General features: G+C 39.0%; 1 protein-coding gene across 1 annotated transcript in view; it reads right to left on the minus strand.

Annotated features, from left to right (window-relative positions):
- Window positions 1–5688: 5688 nt before the first annotated feature.
- Window positions 5689–24218, minus strand: part of ROCK1 (Rho associated coiled-coil containing protein kinase 1) — an 89744-nt gene continuing 71214 nt past the window's right edge. The window contains 7 exon segments of the mRNA XM_040550182.1: window positions 5689–7229; window positions 9028–9105; window positions 12977–13184; window positions 13959–14220; window positions 14343–14421; window positions 15877–15965; window positions 20056–20126. Coding sequence (XP_040406116.1) covers window positions 7226–7229; window positions 9028–9105; window positions 12977–13184; window positions 13959–14220; window positions 14343–14421; window positions 15877–15965; window positions 20056–20126 — 791 coding nt within the window. The 3' untranslated portion in view covers window positions 5689–7225.

Below are 24218 nucleotides of genomic sequence, written 5' to 3' on the forward strand. Positions count from 1 at the left end.
GAGCCAAGTGTTGAGAGGCGGGGATGAACGTAACGCCAGTTGCAGATTTAATTTTCAGTGAAAGGTGGCTGCTGAGGAATGCCGAAAGACTGGTGCGATAGTTGTAGATAAGAATCCTCCAAACAGTTAAAAAATATATATAAAATAAAAAATATGAAGATACTACAACCAATAAGTTTAGGGACATGGGCCCATGAGCCTCACCTGCTTCTACAAAAGCTCTTGGTGTTTGGCCGATTAAAGAAACCAAAATAGTGCTTAAACATACAAAAATGAAGTGAATGCCAGAATGAAACTTCTCGAATCTCTCCTCTTGGTTTCCTCAGACCCCTCCTAGCTACCACCTCTGGAGATCCCAACACTATTCCACCAAGAAACATATTTCCTTCATAAACAGTGCTCCCAGAACATGGTTTTCAGTTCCGAACAGTTGAAAGTTTTACAGAACAGCCATAAAAATAATCCAGGCCTTGCAAATAAGCTTTAACATAGAAGGCTTAGAAATTTCAGTCTTTTAGGTTTGTCACTGAAAGGAAGTAAAGTGGGTTCTGTTGTTCACTGTAGGCTTCCTAGACGTATAAAGGAGAAACTCTGGGGAACAAGGATTGTTTTGCAGAGAAGCTGTGATGGCTGGAATGCTGAAGTGAAGCTCTACCTTGAGTTATGATGGAGTTTCCAATTACTGAGGCAAACTTAAGCATTGTAAAAGGCTATCAGCAAGCGTGATGAATCATTTACGAGTTTGGGTTGCTTAAAGGAGACAAGCTAGCTTTCTAGAAAAGCTTTAGTCCAGCTCGTGTGAGGTCCTGCAAACCATATATTAAAGTCAGAACAGATCACAGCTGCCTGTTCATGAGTGTAAATGCAGGGTATTTCCAGTCTAGCCATTTGTTCTTAATACTGACAGCCACCTATATAGAGATCGTTTATTCCTGGCTCCTAAACAAAAATTGAAGCTGAACAGAACACGTTCTCCCCCTGTGGTGTAACTTTTAGAGGATCAGGTCTCACCTCAATCACATACAGATCACTCGTTTACAGAGTGTGGAAAGGCACTAGAGGGTGCTGTGCTGAAAGAGAAGAAACTGGCTTTGTACCTGCAGGAAAACACTTCCCAGCCTCCCCACGATGAAGAATCACTACCTCCCGCTTTTCCTTTTCTTTCCTCCATGATCCGTTAGGCCTTTTCCCTCCCATAGCAGCTTCTTGCCTGTTTCCTTAAGGAGAGGATCACCAGACAGATGCTGGCTTCTTTGAATCTTACACAAACTGACGTAAGGAGTATAGAAACAAGGAGTGCAACGTTACATATAAATATGAATGGAAATACAGAGTACCTTTACTACATTAAAATTGTAAAAGACCAGTTGAACATTATTAAGTGCATCTTTCTCTTTAGTGAAGACTAAGAAGTGAAGACTGGTCTGCGTGTGCAGAGGAGCTGCCTGCCCTGACTGCATGCCCATGCCTTTTGCAAAGCAGCCTGAGCACTGCGACTTTGCATTCTGAGCCGGCCAGATGCAAGCCAGCAGCCATCCCAAAGCCAGGCTGCATCGTGCTGTTAGCACAATGCTGCATGCGGGCCAATAGCCCTAGCAGGATTTATTAATACTGGACGATTGGTGAGAGCGAGTCCGGATCCATTTACAAGTCTTTTGCTCTATGAAATTAGCTTGGTTCTGAAGAGCACAGGCAGTGAGTGCACCCTCAGACGGTACAAGCAGGTGCTACGGTACAGCAAAAGGTGTGGGGAAGCAAGACAAACCCTTTGCAAGTCTCGTTTTAGGTGCTTTTGCATGTCTGTGGTAGAATAAAAATGGTATTCTTCATTTCAGATAATTAGTCTCAGGAGTTAAAATACTGCGTTTACTTTTCTTGTTTCTTTACAGGGGAAGATGTGGTATCCTCATCCAGTACATTGACACGTGCATGTCTAACTGTACATTTTTTCAGTGAGGAACGTGATGTTCTTGGGAATCCTTCTGTGTATCTTCAGGCTTAGAAGCTTTGATGAAGGTGTACTCACAGCCCAGGTAGGATCCAATCACGTGCAATACTGTCTTACAGATAACCGCCACGCATATTAAGCTCAAAAGAATCTTAAAGTGCCTTAGGTGTGATTTTACAGTGTCCTGGTGTTTTGTAGTGCTCTACACATTTAAAGAAAAAGTTTTTCACATATAGTAAAGGTCAGCATTCCACTTTACTGCAAAGCCTTGAATGTCTCCCGATGAGAGCCCAGAAAACAAGCAACAGAAACAAGATACCTGGAAAAAAAAAAAAAAAAGAAAAGAAAAAAAAAACACAACAGTACTGTGTGCACAACGTTTTCAGCACCGCAGGGGGCTGAGCAAGGCCCAGAAGGGGATCGCCCTGGCTGCCCTGTGCAGTAGCAGCTCCTAGACCTGCCGGGGGGGGGGCCTGGGGCAGCCTAGGCACCCCCATCCTGAAATCCACCCTTACATCTGGTCCCCACATGACAGTGACAACAAGCTGAAAAATGCAGTGTTAAGAAGGCGTGACTTCTACCGGCACGGTACAGAAAATGTAATGGGAGGCAAAAAATGTAGCAATCTGGGAGATGCTTGAAGTAGCATTCATAGTACCTCCCATTTCAGCGTTATCAGTTGCCTTTCATGGTTTTCAAACTTTTTGCATTGTGGATCCCCAGGAGGACATGTCTGTGGGATGGAAAAAGAGAACAAAACTAAATGTTTCAAGAACACAGTATAACCATTCCTATGTGTATTTATTCTACATAGATGTTGATACTCCTCTGCATAACATGAACAAATAGCTTCTTGGAAAGGAACCTAATCTGTGAAATACTTTTTATCTCTTTTTTTTTTCTTCCCTTTAAATATTTGGAATAACTGGTTATCAAGTAAAGGGTAAATAGGGATTACAGTTTTGAACTGAAAGAGGGGAGATTTAGATTAGATGGTAGGAGGAAAGTCTTCACTCAGAGGGTGGTGAGGCACTGGCACAGGCTGCCCAGAGAAACTGTGGATGCCCCATCCCTGGAGGTGCTTAAGGCCAGGGTGGAACTAGATGGTCTTTAACCCAAACCATTCTATGATTATCTAAGTAGGGATTGTGGCACCAAATTGTCAAAGGGATCTTGTTCAGTGATAAGTAACAAAAACAATATGGTATGTAGGTCTAGATTCTCGGCTAACATATCGCAATTATGGAAAACTAGGAAAAAATAATTGAAAAGCAGAAAATTAAGGATATACGAAATCTTAGACTTTTTTTTCTACATTTTTTTTTCCCCTAGTAACACCAAAATGTTTCAGGCCAAATAATATGTGATCTGCAAATGCCCTTTGCTGATGCATCCCCAGTCTGGCATTACCTTTTGCATCTTTCTTCAGGTGCATGCTCCTTCCACAGATGCCAAGGCATAACACAGGGGAAGCAGCAGAGACCACAGAAGAGGATTTTAATTCTCTTAGACTGGCATTGTTCTGCTCTCATTCTTTTTGTTTTACAGCTGTACCACATCAGAAATGCTAGTTTCCTACTGATGCCCTAGTGATAATAGGGCAACCATGAAGGTTAAAGGAAATTGAAAACAAGCATAAAAAAGCAGCGTCAAGAGATGGAAAATAGATGCAGGGTTTTTATGATCAATGCATACACAAATTTGCAATAAGTCTAATTTCCATTTTGTATTAAAAAAAAAAAAAAAACCTCTTCCCTATTTGCATTTTTCATGTTTGTACCAAGTACATTAAAAATTACCACTACAGTTCACCAGCTCATGGAGGGAAGCTCAGCACCTGCCGCCTGTGTTTTCTCACAGGAACTACGCAATCATTGACTTGCTTCTGGCTATAGCCTCCCTGGCTGCTGCGAAAACCCACTTGTGGGAGAGGCAATACCCTTTTCTTATTTTTCAGGCTTTTTTTTTTTGCCACAGTTGGCTACTCTTTTATAACTTTTATTTTCCTGTCTCCTTCAGGAGAAATACTTGAAGAAGAAGTGAAGAAGAGTAGATTTGGGCATTCTACCACCATTAATAAGCTTTCAACCTAGTACAATAATAGAAAATGGAAATAAGGGAGCAAATAAAAATCACAGAATAATCTAGATATCTGATTTCCCCAAATGGTGCGTAAACCTAGAGCTTCCCCTGCATGAATGAAGCCACGATGATTTATGCCAGCTCTTCACAGCTTCTGCATTCTGTTGATGACTCTGCCACTGTGTTAAACGAGCAAAGCACTCCTGTAAGAGAGGAATCATTAACAACAGTGGCAAAAGCTAAACAAAAGAAGGCAAGACAGAAAAAGTGGAGCTGTAGTGAACATGGCAGGGAACTGCTTTTTTTCTTCCTGCTAGATTGCAAAACTGATGTTTAGTAACTTTCAAAAAATTGATTTAATAGCATTTTCCCCAAAAATTTTTGCTTGCACAGTTGAAATTATAGATACTACACTAGAAACCTTTGGCTGAATTTGTTATTTAAAGTGTAGCAATTTGTGTAGATAGGCACCTGGCTTAGAGAAAACAAGTGCCAACATCAGTATACCAGCGCGCACAAACTGTAATTTGCATGTCTAGACTTTATTATTACAGTATTTCAGTTGCAACCTATCCTAGACATACAGGTCAACATAATTTCACACTTCATTACATCTGCTGCTTTTTCTCCCAAGGAAAATCAGCATTTAAAAAGAATAGCAGAATTTCAGCACTGGCACGTACTGTCACTTCCAGAACTTTTTTAGCAATCTGTAGAGCAAATCCATTTTTCCCTCCTCCCACTAGTCATTGTATATTCATAGCAGGTTTTACGCTTTTTTTGTCCAATTCATAAAACACAGAATTACAAGATACATTTTTATTATTTTTTTTTTTTGGAGAAAGATTAATTATTCAAGCAGGAGGCTTTGATCCTGTAGAGATAAGCCAGTTACAAAAAGGAAAGTGGAAAAGCAACGCAAAAATTCATCTGGCTTGGTGCATGACCTGGCCATTGACCTCCTCTATTGCTCTAGGTTTCCCATAATATATTTAATCACCCTATTACATTATTTCCCCTCTAGGTCCATGAGGGGAGGTTAGAGCAGGTCAGGTAAGTAGTCTTTAGCATGCGCTTCATCCACAGCTTTGAAAATTGCTGACGTTTCAGATACAGCAAGCTCGACACAGAGGAACCTTTTGAAATTACCACGTCACCTACTTCTACTTATCTACATGTCCTATCACTGTGACCTTCAAAGTCACAATTGTTTGCATGCAACTTGTCCCTACTGGTCCAATCTTCTGAAGACCGTGGCGGATTACCCAGGGCAGCTCACAGACAGCTTCATGGCATGCACAGGCTGTTTTTCCTCTTTGGAGCAGGGTTTCTTTTTCTGGGTTCCCTCCCCTCAGATGAGCAGGATTTCTGCATCATGAAGGATGAAGCATGTTTACACCAGAACCTTCGCAATCACAAGGCAAGCTCGGTCAGGTGGCTGAATAATAAATATAATTATGCTACTACAGCAGGCCAGGAGAATACGGGAATGAAAAATTTAATATGGTGTTTACTATTTCATGTAGAACAGGAAAAAAAAAAAAAAAAAACCTTTCAGTCCCCTGATGCAAATGCACCTTCTGCTAGAACCTGTTGTAATGTCTGAATGGTTAGAAAGACATGTAAAATGCAGTCAGGAGAAAACACCATGCCAGTCATTTTCAAATGGGTCCTTCCATAAATTACTTTATTTCTCATTAAATGAGCACAGAGTCATAACCATATTAATAACAGATATGTTTATTATTACATATCCATCAGTGCGGCTTTCAATACCACTTGAAACATGCATATCGTCCTAAGGACGAATCAGTTTTCCAGTGCTTCTTATTTAATACACAACTGCAAAGCCATTATAAATTACTGAGGAGGTATTTGGTTAAGAAATAAAATAAAATAAAACCATACTGCCCATACCATGAATGTATTCCTGCTACAAAGCAAGAAAGAGTCTGACAGCATTTACTGAAATTCCTGAATTACCTGGAGCTTGTGTTACATGCTTTTTTTTTCTTTTTGCATTGCCTACACATTTCTTGCCTTACAAACCAGAACCAGTCCCTTTGTAAGAGGAATTCTCATTCAAAGACTGTATTTAATTTAGAAAATTCATCTAGCATCTACAATACTTAAACCAATTAAAGTTCAGTAAAAGCCACTGATATACAATAGTTTTGCCTTTTTTTTTTTTCCTTTTTTTGAGGTTTCCTTTGTTTACTTTTACATTTCTACATTTACTGACATGGCAATAATACAATTATCTCAAATTAAGGCACTAAAAGGACAACGTAAAACTCAGTAAAAGTGTTCTAAGAATAATTTACATTTCAAACAGTGCATATATGTTAACTTAATGTATGTTATCACTTAAAATTGTAAGGCAATACATTACACAGTTATAGAAATGATGTACCCCAAAATATGCTTCCAAACTTGGTTCTCCTTACTGTTAGTTTCTAATGCCTCTAATAGTAAAATAATTCAGTATGGCTTGGCAAAAAATGCATAGATTAAAGGCAATTACTTGTTTCCCCCCCCCCGCCCCCTTTACAAACCTGCTGAATCGGTATTTTGTAAAGCATAATGCAAAATATTTAACACTTCGATCCATTCCATAGTGGGTGATTAGCATTAAGGCTGTTAAGAACTCTGCAGTGAAGGCACTGAAGTTCAAGTGATAAGGCTTCATTTTTAAGCTAGTTCTGCAGTCTTCAAGAGCACAACTTTGAGTCTTGAAAGCAATTGCAGTCCTTCTCATTGAGAAACCTTCCTCCTCTACTCCGTTTCATATGCTCATCTTGACATAAATATCCCCCTCACAGGGTAAACAGTCTTCTTCTTTCACTGATACGAAGAAAGTTGGCTGTCTTTCATCATGATTGACAGGCTTGCTTTTTTTATCCAAAAAGGCAGCACCTTTTTTTTTTTATACACCTAGCTAAGCTTTATTTGCTTTAACTTGCATTACATAGTAATAATTAATCTAATCTACCTTTAGGCAAACCCGCAATTAAACACCCTCAGCGTGCTTTTGTGCCAAAGCAAGGAGGAGACAGTAATAGCAATCTTAACCCTGAAGCCTGTGATAGTTATGTTGAAAGGAACAACAGCCTGTCTGCACTGCTCTGTGTGGTTAAAAAAGCCCTGTTTTTCAGACCGCATCCCATGAGATTCCATTAAGCACTGTACACGTGGTTAGCTGGAACAAAGAAGAAAACAGACAATTAATAATAAATGCAAAAATTAGTTTCATAATATTTGGGCATTATGTTAAGAGCTTCACTGTAGAAAATACCTCAGTTAAATTATTTTTCAATTGACATGTACAACACTAAAAACATCTTCCACAAAGTGTTCTTAATTTCTGACAACATTAAATTTACACAGAGATCAGGCAGACGATAATGTTAATCATTTACCAGTAAAGCTGCAGTAAGAGTAAACAATCATGAGTGTATTTATGGCAAATGTAAGGTGATCCTCTTTCACTTGCAGGACAAGAAAAGGCTTTTGTAGGGCTAAAAGCACACGCATGCAGTTGCCAGAGCTCATCTGATGCACGGGAGTTTTGTTTTAAACATGCATTAACTTGATCAGGTGCCCAAGTCCAAATATATTAAAACAAAGCACCTCAACTGTGCTGATACAATGAGCATAAATTAGCATACTATAAACTAGGAAGCGTAGTTTCAGACCTAGAAGCAGTACTGCAATTGCTAGCAAATTCATTATGAATGTCTAATTCATATTTATTAGTGGTAAGATATTAAAATGAGGAGTAAGACTTAAAATGAACCTATATTTGAGGTTCATTTTAATGGGTCTGATACACCTCCCCATAATGTCAATAGAGCACTGCCTATCAACTGCAAAGAAAGCCAGATCAGATCTAAATTAAATGTACTAAAATGTCTTAAAGCATGTTAAAGTCTGTATCCATTCAATAAAATATAAAATGCCTGCTCACAAGGTAGGACTTAATGAGATTGAACTGTGCTATCCTGTCTGACAAGGCAACAATTTTCAGATACTTGGTAAAAGCTAAGGTAAAAGTGTATCCCATAAAAATTGTCACTGCTTCTCTTACTCCCTAAGCGCAGAGGTCAGGATGAGAACTGCGGGGTGCAGCGACTTGAGTTCAGGGAAGACAATCTAACAACTCACTGATACGTGAAAGGAAAAGGGTTCCTCCACTTTTCTTCCCAGCCCCAGAGGAGCACCCTCCTACCTACTTTTCCTCAGCTTTGGCAGTCACCTCACTTCTCAGTGGGCTGATTCCACTCACCAAATAAGTCTACAGTTCTTTTTGACAGTCAGGAAACTGAACTGTGGACCTTTCAGAAAGGGAGCAAATGCTCATTTCAAGTACCTACCCAGGAGCAAGCGACAGAAGAGCAGGGAAGGAAGACAAAACAAGAATCCTCCCCTTACAGTGGAAACCAGCTGTCAGATTAGCTCAGCTACTGTCCGATCACCAGTTAAGTGCTCAGTATAAAAGATTTGCTGTAAGTTTATTTAATAATCTAAACATCTGGTACATTAGAAGTGAATTCTCCTACTGAAAGTCTAATGCCCCTTCCTGGACATACAGAACAGAATGCGTACTGGTACCTGGGCACAGGCTGGCCACGCTACATCTCAGCAGCCATTGTCTAGTTCATAGCCACGACTAACATCAAGTCTGTCTTAGAGTCAGAAAACCATCCACAGAAGAACAGCTCTAAAGAAGTTCCTATCTAATCTTTTCTCTGGTACTTTTATGCTTGGTATAACTCCGAATCCTTCCATCATTCGCTCACGTTGCCTGCAAGTGCCACGCAAGCCCCATTACGTTGCAGTTAGCCCAGCGTCAGCTGTCTCCCCTCTACACAGTGGGGACGGAGCGTGCACAAAGCGTGCACAAAGCCGCCCAAGCAGCTCCTCAAGCGTCAGTGACGTGCGCGGGCTCCCCACCTGCCTCCGGCATGCAGCACAACAGGCTGGCAGCACGCACATACCTAGCGCTCTCGCTGGTCAAGAGCTGTGCCTCTCTAAATTGTTTATGCTCAACATGCTTCTTCCTCCACACTCGGTGCCTACAATACGCAGCAGTAAAACAGTTTGCTTTAAATTAATTACGTGTTCTATGTCAATATTAAACATCATTAAAGATTTCTAAGGTCAAATACCAATTGTGTCACCAAGTTCACTAATGGATACAGGCTAACCCTACGAAGAGTCATAGTAAATGTTAACTGTTTGATTCACATCACTGCCTGTGCTAGCAAAATCCAAGAAGATAAAAAGATGAAGGATACCATGCGAATATTAACTTCTAGGGCTACAAAGATGGTGAAGGGTCTAGAGGGGAAGATGTATGAGGAGCAGCTGAGGTCCCTTAGTTTATTCAGCCTGGAAAAGAGGAGGCTGAGGGGAGGCCTCATGGCGGCCTGCAGCTCCCTCATGAGGTGGAGGGAGGGGCAGGTGCCGATCTGTTCTCTCTGGTGACCAGCGATAGGACCCGAGGGAACATAGTCAAACTGCGACAGGGGAGGTTCAGGCTGGATATCAAGAAAAGGTTCTTCACCGAGGGTTGTTGCACACTGGAACAGGCTCCCCAGGGACGTAGTCACGGCACCAAGCCTGTTGGAGTTTGGACTGTGCTCTCAGTCATAAGGTCTGAATTTTGGGGTAGACCTGTGTGGTGCCAGGAGTTGGACTCAATGATCCATCTAAGTCCCTTCCAACTCGGGATATTCTATGATTCTGAATTGCCAGAAAACTTAGGAGCTTTATTTCTTCCCAAGAACCCGGGAGTTCACACTTGGTGATGAAGAAAGGTCTGAACAGAAGCTGTACGCTTGGGCAGATGGAGAAAATGCAAGACTGCAGTATTGTGAACAGCTACACAAGGAGAAAACTTCTGTCCTTTCTCTCATTCCTGAAACAGATCTGGAGCTCTGGACTCTTCCATGAACCACAGTAACTTCTTAACCCAACAGAAAGCCACTATTTGGGGGACATAGAGATGGGAGGGTGAGAAGGGATGTAAGGGTTTCTTTCTTGTTGTGCTTCCTTCTGAGGGCTTTACTCGATTGAAAACATTCCTGGATTAATTCTCTGCTGGAAATAGATACATTTACTGAGGTAATCTGTGAAGCTCACAGAAGATAGAAAAGCACAAGTGTGCAGCTCTCCACCTTTTAGTGCTGGTGAGCTATTAGGATCATTGTATCTCTTGTGCCTTAGCATCTTTAAAAATAATATTTTCTCATTTTAAAAAAGTTCCTGTTCACTACTTCCACATTTCTATGATTCTGTACCATTCTAACATGACAAGGGCCCACAGGATTAATTAAAGAAATTGTGTAACTGATCTCCCCAAACAGACCCGTTCTTTTAAGAGCTACTGTAAAGTTTCATATACACAACTGTTCACTCTATAAGGAATTAGCTGTAAATTCAGTCTTGCTGAAGACCACCATGAACAGCATCTCTATTAAGACAATGAAAATGAATTAATGAACTGATTTTATGAAATCAATCACTACTTTTGCTGTTCCTTACTTATCAACTCTCTGTATGACTGTAGTTCAGTAATAGGGCAGGTGAGAAGAGTGACAAGAATCCCAGTCTTGCAGCATCACGTTAGCTGCTGGTAGATGGTGACGGTGACCCTCTGCACTTTACACTTGGGTAACTATCAATTTAAACTATGAAACATATGCTGTGTTGGGTTTGTATCATTCTAGTTTCTTCGTAATAACTCCATATTGTCCTAAAATATAAATACTATGTATTCTTTTTTTCAGACCAAGAATACTGTCTCAAAAGATACTCTGCCATTCAATTGCCATTTTCAGTAAGTGATGCTGCCTAATATCATTTCACCATCATATTTTAAAAACTCTTGAAACTATATTAATTAATTTTACATTAACAGTTGTTTTTTTTCCCCCAGAATTGACATTGGAATGGTCAGTCAGTATCAAAATCATTCCACTTATTTCTTTTAAGTAGCAAACACAATATGCTTTTTCTTTTGGTCTTAGGTAGTCCAAGACTCACTGAAAAATCTTACTAATCAGTAACAGCATTCTTTAGCCAGTTCTAAACATTTCTATTGCCTTTATCTGCCTGTTTTTAAGCTGCCTGTTTTTAAACTTTTAAACTTTTATCTGCCTGTTTTTAAAGGCCGACCTTTTAAGGTCTGCCTTCAGTAACTAGTTTCTAGAATCCTCTGATTATTTATGTATCATATGATATATAAAAATCACTTGGTATTTTTCCCAGTCACAGAACAAGAATATTTCAACAGTTCTATTGTAAATAAAGAAGTTAAATAACTATTAATGATGCATATTTTAAATCAGCAGATACAACTTAGATCCAAAATTTGTAAAAGATATGGCTAATCTTGGTGGGGAGAAGGATAACATTTTTTAATAAATCCCAGAAAGTTGAGGACTGAAGGAAAACTAAGTTTGGAAACACTGAAGCATTATAAAGCTTATGGAAGTTGGGAGAAGTGGACATTCTGTAGACAAGACAATTTAACAAGATTTCACATCTAACTGTCCACCTATTCAGTTATTTTGGGGGAAAGGAACATGCATACTATCAGAAAGCAAGTTAAAAATCAGTACAATGTCCTAGCATTAAAAAAGAAGTATATTTTAAATCTGGCCCTGGTTAATGCATAGGGTCACAAATAGCTCTACCAAACAACTGATGAGATAGGAGAAGACAGGGAATGAGTGAGCAAGGAGAAGGAATGGAATCATCATTTAACCTGCCTGACACTAACAGAAATAGCATAAACAGTCTGAGAATCCAGAAGTTTCTTGGTGGCTTCTGACACAAACCCACGAATCCCTGGTTGATGAGAAGCTCAACATGAGTCAGCAATGTACATATGCAGCCCTGAAAGCCAACCATATCCCAGGCTGCATCAAAAGCAGCGTGGCCAGCAGGTCAAGGGAGGTGATTCTCCCTCTCTGCTCTGCTCTCATGAGACCCCACCTGGAGTGCTGTGTTCAGCTTTGGGGCCCCCAGCGTAAAGACATGGACCTGTTGGAGTGAGCCCAGAGGAGGGCCACTAGGATGATCAGAGGGCTGGAGCACCTCTCCTGTGAGGACAGGCTGAGAGAGCTGGGGTTGTTCAGCCTGGAGACGAGACAGCTCTGGGGAGGCCTTCTGGGAAGGCTCTTATAGCGGCCTTCCAGTACCTAAAAAGGGGGCCTCCAGGAAAGATGGGGAGGGACTCTTTGTCAGGGAGCGTGGTGATAGGACATGGGGGAATGGCTTTAAACTAAAAGAGGGTAGATTTAGATTAGACATTAGGAAGAAATTCTTTACTTGGAGGGAAGTGAGACACTTCAACAGGTCGCCCAGAGAAGCTGCGGATGCCCCATCCCTGGAGGTGTTCAAGGCCAGGCTGGATGGGGCTTTGGGCAGCCTGGTCCGGTGGGAGGTGTTGGCAGGGGGCTGGAACGAGGTGACCTTTAAGGTCCCTTCCAACCCAAACTATTCTGTGATTTTATGAATCACTGTGTAAATTTCTCATATCATCCCCATTTGCAGACAACCTCTAACTTCCACAAGCTTTGAGTCAGTCCATGAATGTGGATCATCATCATTTACATGCCATTGCTGATATATTTACTGAGCCTTGCTTTTAAACAGGAAAAAATGCAAACAGCTCCCCCACATGCATTGGCAAGCCTGGCATTGCCATCTCTACTGTACTTTTCCAAATCTGAACTGGTAAATGTAAGAATAGCAGGAGAATTTTGTCTATTCCTCCTTTCAGGATTTGAGAAGAGATTTAGACCGTCAGTTCAGCAGTCTTAACGATGGAGTTATTCCACAATTTCCCATTAAATAAGACTTATAAAGAGGTTTTTTTTGTTGTTTTTTTGTTGTTGTTGTTAAAGAGATCCATAGCTTTTGTAGTTTATTTCTCACCTAGTTTTTCCAGAAGTATTTTTAACAACTTTTCGGAATGACTGATTTGCTGAGGATCTTGTAGACATAGTTCTAGGAGACGCTCGAACAAAAGTAGATGGTGGGTTCTTAGGGATCTTCTTTACTAAATGAGTCACCCACTTCTTCTGTTCATCTTGACAGGATGCCAGTAACAACATGTCTCTTGCTGAAGTTACATCGTAACTCACTGTACATAAAAGGCAGAAGATGATTCAGTGAAAATTAGGATTCGTTATCAGAACAACAAATTATGACATACCAGTTGCACCACTGGAAAGAAGAACAGCATCTATATACGTACTTGTAGCTGAACGTTTTATGTAGTTTTAGAAGACAATAAACAGCAGGAGAAATTATAAATACTGTTTCTTTCAATAGTTGTCTCTCTTCATTAAGATTCTTGATTCTAACATTCATACTCAAGAAATGAGACAATTTACACTCATTTCAGTCTTATGCTGGAAAGCTGCACGGGTACCTTACTACTGACTTCCAGAGTACATACTCCAAATGCTCCATTTCACAGGAGCACAGAGAAGAAACCTTCACTCCAATCCATGAAGTGGCAGAAGAACCACTCTTCAAAGGTCTCAGCATGGACTGGTGACGTGGCTACTGTATTGTCCCTAACGTGGGCTATGCACAAGGACAGAAAGAATGGTCTGGGAACCAAGCAGCTGACCAGTACCTGGGCAAAACCCCCTAGGGACCCTTATGTTCTCCAGGTCCTCAGCAGAGCAACATCAGTTACATCACAAAAGGCCTCCTTACACAGGCTTTCCACAGCTGCCTGTTCATAACCAGTATTAACAGCATTACTGTAACAGTACCTTTCACATCTAAAACATAACACTAAAGAGTGCAACACTTAATCTAAAGTGCTTTTATTTTCATCCCTTAGGTTAGGAGGTCTGGCTAAAAATGCAGAGAATATGGAATGCTACAAAAAACATGAGTGTACCTTTGCATGGTGCAATTAATTCCTCCTTTCTATCCAAGTGGTCCCTATGGCACTTCACATGGCATCTTCGACATTCCAGGGCAGCAGGGGGTTTGAAGACATGCCAAAGAGGTTTGGCACAGGCCTCACAGTTGGCTGGGAAGTGGTATATTGTTGGAATAAATTCATGGCCTTTGTGATTTAGAAAATTCGTCTTCTCTGCCGGCTGTACTGGTTCTACCTCCAAATCCTTCCTGCATTCCCCCTCATTAGCATACAGAATCTAAAAAAAAGGAATACTAGCATGTTACTGTTGAAGCATCACATATTTTTGTACGTTTTTCCAAAGACAACACTGAACTTTTTGAAGGGAGTTAGAACAGAAATAATTCACTTCTTTTTTACCTGGAATATTTTAGGAATTTCTTCAGTTTCTGCTCTATATACATCTCCTTGAGTTACAGGTCGGACATGGAACAGCTTACTGATTAAAAGAAACATGAATCAGAAAAGGTTAAAAGGTTACAACCAAATTGCTTTGAAGTTCTTACAAATCCTGTTTATGCAAGCAAAATTATATATTTCGAGTCTGTAGTATGGTTTCAGGAATTCACTAAAATCATATAGATCTTGTCTATCCAGGTAAGACCAAACGCTTGTAAAGAGGATGATCTTAAAATGTGTTAAAGATCCACCTTGGCAAATTTACCTGTGAAAGAGGCTTTCAAATTCTTCCTTAGAACACTGGGAAGTCTAAATGATTATTGCTAGAAAAGCATATTTATAGCCCTAAATGGAAGTAACCGTATCAAGCACAGCAATACTTCCTTTTTTTCACTAAATCATGTGATTAACCGAGAATCAATCAATGTAAGAAGATCACAAAAGGCAATCTGGGGCACTAGGTGTTGAAAATGCTGTTAAAATTGGAACAAACATCATCCTACACTGGTTAAAGGCTGTAAGTCCATCCAGCCCAAGGCTCTCTTTTCAACAGTAGCCATAACAGATGTTTATGAAAAGAGAGTAAGAAAAAGCTCAAAGAGAAAATAACGCTTTTCCTATTTATAACCAATTGGCAGCTTAAGTGCTTCCTGAGTTTGTGATTACTTCCAGACCACTACATTTGTTATGCTAGTCACTGGCAGACCTATTCATAAATTTTAAAGCCTTTTTCCACTTACTACTCTATAATGTCCCATAATGTTGGTCAGCTGTTCAAACATCACAATCATGTAACAGCAATGGGCTTCAGTGATATTTGACACATTTCTCCTTACATATTACCAATGCAGAGGGAACACAACTTATTTATTTTTTCACTTAAAATAAATAGAAACCATCTGGAAAATTTAAAAATGCTTTGGACTCAGTTAATACTGAGTCCTTCTCAGATTGCAAGAAAAAGGTGTGAGGCAAAGGGATGAGATCTAAAAACAGAGTCTATACCTTATTTTTGTGTGCCCCACAGCTATCATGACCTACTTTAGAAAGCAACAGTTGAAGCAACTGGACAAACTAGGTATTACAGTGTCAGGGAGACTGATCCACATCTTCCCACCCAGCTGTATAACTTAGCCAGCACAGATAAAAGGTAACACTGAATCATAAAGAGATGTAATACATAGGTTCCTCTGTTTCTGACCCTCCTCATAATAAGGCTCATCTCTTCTATAAAATCAAAGCGGTGACTACAGAGACATGCTATACTGCAATTCATTTTCTCTCTACCTTTTAGACATAGTAATACAAAGAAAACACAGGATCTTCCACAAAAGATAACAGCACCCTGAAATACAGACAGACATTGTCCAACTAGTACGAAAAATCCAAAGTTGTTTATGGAATGTTGATTCCAAGTGCCTAGGTTTGTTATCAGTGATCGCAGACGCTGCTCTTTTGCCTATCTTTATGCAAAGTCAACGATAACTTTACTTACTCTATGTCTAGTACCATGGATGGATTAGACTGGTCCTTGTCCTTTTCATCGTTATAGAACAGTATCTTTTTACTGCTCACCACGACATACTGGGGAAAGAAAGAATAAAAACAAGTTAAAACTACATTTTAAAAAAACAACGTTTAAAAGCACATAAAAGCCTGAGTAAAGTAAGGTTTTTAAACTAATATCAGCAAATACTTAAATCATCATCCAGACAGCTATACTACTGACAGCTATGCAATGCTACAGCCACAGTGATTGCATACTGTCACTGGAGAACTCTGAAATGCTCACGACAACTCTGTAAGTCTATGTATATACAAAACTTAAACTTCAGTTGCTACTGGGATGTCACTATGAAAGTTACTCCATCCCTGAGCAGCTCTTGGAGTACAGAGTCTATCACTTACTGATAAGCTGTAAACACCTCCCTTAGTCTAGAGACCTGCAGGACTCACTGGTACTTTGCACCAAACAAGCGGTGGCCTTACCTACAGTTTCTCTTTAATGGACCAGTATAATAAAGAGCAAAAGCAAACCAGCAGTAAGAGCAAACAAGTCACGCTCTGGTATATATTTCAGATGCAGGAATAAACTGAGACAGCAAAGTGAACGTTTGCAGACGAAGAAAAAAGAAATGGACATTCTTTTGCTGCATGCCACTTTAAAGGTCAACCCACAAAGTACTTTCCAGAATTGTAAAGATGCTAAGAAACAGAAATATTAAGTAATGTGCTGGTTAGTTTATTTTTTTCCTTAGTATTTTAAAGCTCTTGCTAAGAACCTACATATTAATATAACTATCCCATGCTACTGAAAAAATGGAGTACTTGAGAATGCATAGGATTCTGAGGAATATGGAAGAGCTATTGGGAAGGCACTGAGAGTTTTAGAGCAGGAGTGGACTTTAGGCTCCAATTCTGAGAAAATACCCAAATGTTGAGTATGCCTGCAGCATCTGCCTTCCTGTCCCCAAAAGCGCAAAGATATAGTCTTCAACCTAAAGCATGCAGACACCTTTCCAGTGCCGCTCATAATCACACAATTATAAATGTTTCACAGAATGCTTTGGGTTGGAAGGGACCTTGAAGACCACCTAGTCCAAACCCTGCTGCCATGGGCAGGGACACCTCCCACCAGACCAGGCTGCCCAAAGCCCCATCCAGCCTGGCCTTGAACACCTCCAAGGATGGGGCATCCACAGCTTCTCTGGGCAGCCTGCACCAGTGCCTCACCACCCTCTGAGTGAAGAATTTCCTCCTAATGCCTAATCAAAATCTCCCCTCTTTTAATTTTAAGCCATTACCCGTTGTGCTATCACTACACCCCCTGACAGTGTGTCCCCTCTCCAGCTTTCTGGTAGGCCCCCTTTAGGTACTGGAAGGAAAAACATGTTCATATGATGTGAAAAACAAAGCAACCTGTTCATACAGAATAAGAGCTTTGTAACCCACAAGCAAGTTAAGATTAAACATCTTTAACCTAAGCACTTCCCAGTGAATTCAGACCTTTAGCATTTGCTGCTTGTTGCTCTTCAGTAGGACCTACCAGTCCAATGCCTTTGCTACAACTGTCCATAAGCATAAGCTCATTGACAGCTGTGGCAGTTCCCTCCCTGCAGTTTCAAGTGTTTTAGAAACAAGGTTTTAAATGTATGATGTTTAAAAGAGAATTAAAAAGACTGTTCCGTCTAAGTTCGGCTCCATGTTCAGGTATAACATGACACACATGCACGGGAAAGGAAAGAAAAGAGAACACAAGAACAGCTCATCTTGAATTCCAGTTACTGGAAGGTAAGCGAATGGGTTTCTGACTATTTAGTAAATGGCGTTTACTCCTCCTACAAGAGCAGGTTGAGCCTCCTCATTACAGAGGACTAAGTCTGACCTCACAATCCGAATATGCAAGTTACCTTAACAAGTTTACAGAAAAGTGCTTTTAAAACATGTTGCTCAAGCTGCATGCTACAGCTGTACACATAAACTACTGAAATGCATCTAAACCCACAAAAGGTGTTGTGTTTTTTTTGTCCCCCCTGACAAAACGGGCTTTCACCTCCTTAGTCAGGATTCTTTAATACAAAGTCCGATCAACTTGAATAAGTACCAAGTAGTAGTGGTGTGAGTCTCTGATTTTCTCCATTGAAGAAAAAGAGTCTGTGCTTGTATTCCTTTGATCTATTTCAACAGAGAGCTAATGCCTTCTTCACCTTTGAAGTACACACCTCTACCTTTCACAGATAAGAGTAAGGCCTTAAAATGACTACTACTAACAAATGCAAATTCTGACTGCAATTGAACTCAGTTATCACTCTGCATACAAGTGTTGGTGAAAGAACAACTCAACCTCACAAAAGAAAAGTTAACTATAAGGCATGCAACAGCTTCAACATCCTGTTATGACCATGCAAAAAATATTTTTATCATCTCAACTTGGGATGAAGTTCCAAATAAAAAATATGGCTAACCCATTTTAATGATAGCTTGACCTCTAAACTCAAGTCTTTCTTCTCAAATGAATCTTTTCCACACTCAAAACTTTCTAACTTAAGCTAAATGACTGAGGGCATGGGACAAAAATCAGAGCCACTGACATCTGAGTCAGAAATGTGGCAATTCAATTTATAACAACTCAGACATCAATCCAATTGTTCTGCTAATATGGTTAGCAGTTGCAGCTTCTGCTGATATAGTTACAGCTTTCTCTTTAAATTAACCTGGACATGGCTATATTTGAGGTTCCACACCTCCCACTAACCCCAAAACTGAAAGCTAATTAGAGCAGGAGCACATGAAGAGGTTAAGTACAAGCCAACTTGTTTCAGATGCAGCATAGTTCAGCCAACAGAACACACACCCAAGGTAACATGGTCCCTCACTACTGTGTCTCACTGGTTTGAATCTCAGCTAGCTTAAGGATCTTGTCAGCATGATTCATTTTATAACAGAGGCATCTATTTGTAGCTCAAATTCCTTCCAAGTGCAGGAATTATTATTTAAAATAGCAAAGTATGAATGGAGTAACTGCCTGCAGTATCTTGAAGGATCTAAGCATGCCTGAAGAAGCCCAGATAGCCTTTCAGTGGAGAAGCTGCATTTATCAGAAGTTTACTAAGTTAATCATCACATGGTGAATGAATATTCTCCATTTCTAGAAGACAAGTAGATAAAGCTGCCAGATGTATTCTGACAGAAAAAGGATGCAATATTTTAGATAATCCAGAGCAGAATAAAGCTACATGATTTGTGGCAAGGGCACTGCAAAAGTCTGACAGCAAGCTGGATAAATCACTTCTGAAACAACAGAAGTCAAACAGCCTTAGCTATCAAACAATTTTTGATACATGTTGCACATCCATTACTTCAGTCCTGGAATAAATTTACAAACAGGTGTATTTCTTGAGACACCTGAAGAACATTCAAATACTATTGTCATTTGACTCAAATACAGCACCCAGAACATCCTAGATCTTGCCCTGTAAATTTCATCCAGTTCTGCTAATACAGAGACAGTGAAGGACAAAGCAACTAGAAACCAACTGAAAAGCACTTAAAGTGTATGTAACAAACCTAAGGCTCCAAACTGCAGTAATCAAGCAGTTTCAGTATGGTACTTGATTGCACTGACTCTCATCTGAGAGTCTGGGGGGAATACTCTAAAGAGTTGTTAGTTGAAATAATGTAGAGTTTAACACTCACTCTCCACAAAATATCATTGATATTGTCATGATTGTCTGACAGACACACCACCTTCTACGGAGGAAAAGCAATACTACTGTCTTTAGAGTGGGAATTCCATCACAGAGGTCCCGTTTCTGAGAATAAACCAGTCCTTTCAAGCGACTAACCACTTTAAAAAAAGGGAGAAGGAAATGTCATTGAAAATCATCCATGACAATTTATAACAAGAATGAAGACCAAGGTAAAGTAGAATCCAAACAGGATTCATGATTCTAAGATGCTCATTGTAAAGCATTTCCTCAACCTCCTGTTACAAATTCGTACAACATTATCACACTGAACTTGAATTTTCTTGATTTTTTTCTTAATAATGTCTAGGCACTAAATTACTTCATTAATTTTGTTTAAGAAAGATGAGTTGTAAAGCAAATTCCATCATTACTGTATGCCTAAAAAGCTTTTCAAAGGACTTAGGGAAGAAAAAATCCATTTGTACCTGTTTCTTCCAGCCATGCCGCTTTATATTTCCTTTGTTTGGTATTGAAAGCCAACCTTCAAGTCTTGATTCTAGTTCAAAAGAAAAAATAAAATAAAATTATATATTTAATGATAATAAATAAAAACAACACAAAGCAAACTACTACTAGAAAGGAAAATGTACTACATGCGGTAATAGGCAATCACCTATTTAGCAAAGCAGAATAAAAAGCACAGCTGAATAAAGTGAAGATATAAGCATTTATTTCATGCTCCATCACAAGCTAACACTATTATATAGTTACTGCAGAATAAAGTGAAAACTGTTTTCCTTAATGCCAACATCTGAACATAAATAGTTTGCAAAGGGTCAGGCACAAGGAGACTTTGCTTTGAAAATGTGTTACAGCTTAAATAGAGGACAATTAAGAGATTTTCAATATAAATATCATTTACACTCATAGGGGCTACATGAAAATATTCAGCAGGAAGATGCAGCAAATAAACCAGAACCACATTTTCCAAAGGAAACAAAAAAGAAGAGTGCACAAGAGCAAGCAAAGCTACACAGGTGTTCCATTACTCACAGAAGATAAGCATAGGAGATAAATAAATAAGGAATGCAGGAAGAATCAACTAGATATAAAGAATAAGAGACAAGCATTTTATTTAAATTTTTCAGTGGACAGTTTTCCAAAGATTCATGTAATAACTTGTTTTGCTATCACAAAACTATTCATTTAACAATTATACAAAGAAAGGTCGCAAGAAAAATAAGTCTGCCTAATGTGAATCATGGTCTTAAAACTTCCTCCAGCTGATATTGTCAGTTTATTTTTACTTTTTGATAGATATTTTAAAAAATATGTAGCCAGGTAATAGAACTGAGAAGCTATCTTGACTATCTTGATTCCACTAATCTAAACTGACATAGAAGCCTCAGAGTTTTGTAAATGAAAGAATGAAGTAATGAAAATTTCATTCCAAAACTATAAATTAGCCTCACTTAAAAAAAAAATAAATCTTAAAATATTCTAATGATTATAAAAGTGTGATTTTGTAAAATAAAGTATCAGTACAGAAACATAGCTGATAATTATAAAGAATGCATACATTAGTTAACTTGAACAGCAGCACTAAAATCTTAAAAACATCAGGTTAAAATTTGCTGAAACATTCTCCACAAATATTTGTGTAAAAAGGAGCTACTGGTTCCCTTTATAATCCCATGATAATTCTGTGAGGTTCATCCCAGTAAGCTCTGAAAAATACACCCAAATATGCAAAAGATATTGTCCATACACTTCGTTTTATAAAACTACAAGAAGACTGACAGCCCAACCTTTTACGAGGCATTAAAATTAGGCTTGGAAAAAAAAAAATCCAACTTTACAACAGTAGCCATACAGCATACAATATTTAAAAGTGGAATATACTTTAAAAAAAAATAGAATCGCCTCTTAACATTTCTCCACATACAGAAAATCCTCAAAATACTGGGGGAGGGGGGCACTGAACTATCAAAATTCCAACTGGGAGAAAAGCATGTTAACAGAACTCTTTCCAACAGGAAACCTGCCTGGAAAAAAGATAAATATACTTCCCCGCCTCTCAAATCTGTGTAAGAATTGCAGGGTGCTGGGAGGCTGCCTCTCCTCCTCCCAGCTCTTGATATTCAGGGGCTTTGGAAAAGGAAATCTATTTCCTTCATGTTTGCAGGCATCACAGCTAATTCTTACCTTATTTTGAATATTTGTTCCTTAATGATTAATTTTACATCAAGAGAAGATTCTTTCATTTTTAGACATTTTAGAAATATTCCAAAGCTCTAGTCCTCTGTTGCAAAACAAAGTGATTACCCACTACTAAAGAATATACTACAGACTACTGTGATTCAAAAGGAACACTACACACCTGGGAAAAGAGAGGCAAATGAAAATTTGAAGAGAGATCGAATAATGACACATTTTTAAGATGCATCAGGTACTATAATGCTTATACAGACAGCATGAGGAGGATTATTTTTCTAAGTTCACTTTATTTCAGAATGTTTTGAAAGTAATTTTAAAGGAAGTGGAAGGTGGACGATCTGTTAAAAGTGAATTGGTTGACATTCTTTTCTGTTCACTACAAGTCTATTTTAGTGATCAAATACTATTTGAATGAGGAATAATTTCTGAGCTGTGAATAATGTCTTGCAGTTGAAAATATTTTCTGAATGTACTCCTTTTCAGCAAAGCCAACATTTGTCTGGAACTAAATGTACTCTTGAAAGGGCAGATGAGCCCTTTCATTCCAGCCATGCCACAAAGGTTTGTCTTGAGTACTATTTACAGTGCATTTTTATTTCCCTTGACAGAGTTAGCAAACACAACTGCAAATGTTCATCTGGATGTTTCACAAATATCTGATCCAGAAGGATAATATTTATGAGAGTTCCAATTAAGTAGTTAAGAAAATATGGGCTATCTAGACTATAAAAAAAGAATCTTCCAGCTTTGTCTCTAAAAGTAGGCTGAAACCTATTGCGTGACAACTTCCCTGTATTTTGGAAAGAATCCCAGAACCGATACACAGTATTCCCAATCCAAAAAAAAAAAGATAGGCCTCAAAAATATCTGATGGCTAGTTGGATTCAAACAGTATATGAAGAAAAAAATATCTGTGAAAGGTAGTTATAATTATCTGCCAGAATATATTAGAACATGGATTTGCATTCTAAATATCTTCATGGCTATTATTCATATTGTCATAATTGTAATTCAGTGCATTAAACAGGAGTTTTAACGCTAGGTCTTCAACAAAATTACAAAATACAACCATTACTGTATTGATTTATGAGACTAGTTGTTTTAGTGCTGAGGTGCCCTTATAATCAATATCTTTTCCATTTTCAGGAATTCCTACTCCTCAGACTCCTCCCATAACAACAGAAAAAAATGGAAATTACTACCTCACTAACTTCTTCCAGTCCATATTCTAAAGAACTGTTCACCTAGATGGTCCACATTCGTTATTCTATCCTGTCCATGTAAGGCATTACTTAATAACATACACTGTAAACTATTCTGTCTTCCAGTTAAAACTGCAGGACAACTCAATTGTTTAAATTACCTTGCAAATCAGATTAAAAGAACTAATTCACAACAGGTTACGTGCTGTCTAAGGATCAGAAAAAAAAACCCCTTGAAGCTCATGATTAAGTTTTGTCTTCACAAAGAACAATTCCGCTAGCAAGTCTTAATACTTGCATGATTGTAAAATCTAGCCAGGAGGAAGAGGCCTTCTTCTAAAGGCATCATGAAAAAGCACATATTTCAGCTGTTTCAGCAAGGACTCTAAAGTGAGACATCAGCTGAGACATGAGCTAGTGTCTGAATCGATTATCAGAAGTGAGAATTATGGGAACTGCTTAGAAGTGAATACAAGGAAGACTATCCTCTATCCTTCCCATCAGAAGAAAAAGCCTGAGACCAGCCTGGATCACCTGAATAACCCAATCCTAATCTTGGGATCAGTGTAAATTGTCCTGGAGGTACCATAACTTGAGGGGAGGGGTATTTAGTTCAATGACACACAGACCACCTCCAAGTGAGATGTAGCTGTAAAGAATACATTTTAGAATTACCTTGAGCTTATTCTAAGAGCTTATCCAAGGTCTTCTGACCCCAAAATTTTACAAGATGCTCTTCCTGTAAATTATGAATTCCCCTCTTGTAGCCTCTCTGGTGACTAGTATCCTAAGCTCCCTGAATAGAAAAGAGGCTGTCCAATAGCCTGATCCCTTCACCTCTGGCATGCAAGATAGTGGAAAATGCCTAAGAATCAGGGGTCTCTTTGGAATGCTGCCAACATTACTATTGCACCATTTCATACCAACCTTTTTTTTTCCCCCTCAATTAAATCAGAGACTGCCCATCATCAGAATTGAAACTATGGAGTCATTCTATATTTACATTATTTTGTGTTTTCATTTTTTCCCTGGTGACATTTTTTTACTAAGAAAACAGGAAACCGAATAAATCATACTATAATTATTTATTTAGTAATTCTACTGTTTGCATTAAATATTCTAAGGAATGTCTTTCCCTTAAAAGCAGATGCATCAGCTAGAGAATCTTGCTGACTACCCATCAGATCCACGTCTTAAAACAAGAAGCTATTTATGCTCTGAAGAAATGT

The sequence above is a fragment of the Cygnus olor genome, chromosome 2 (genome assembly GCF_009769625.2).
Source record: "Cygnus olor isolate bCygOlo1 chromosome 2, bCygOlo1.pri.v2, whole genome shotgun sequence".
In the NCBI taxonomy this organism is placed as follows: domain Eukaryota; kingdom Metazoa; phylum Chordata; class Aves; order Anseriformes; family Anatidae; genus Cygnus; species Cygnus olor.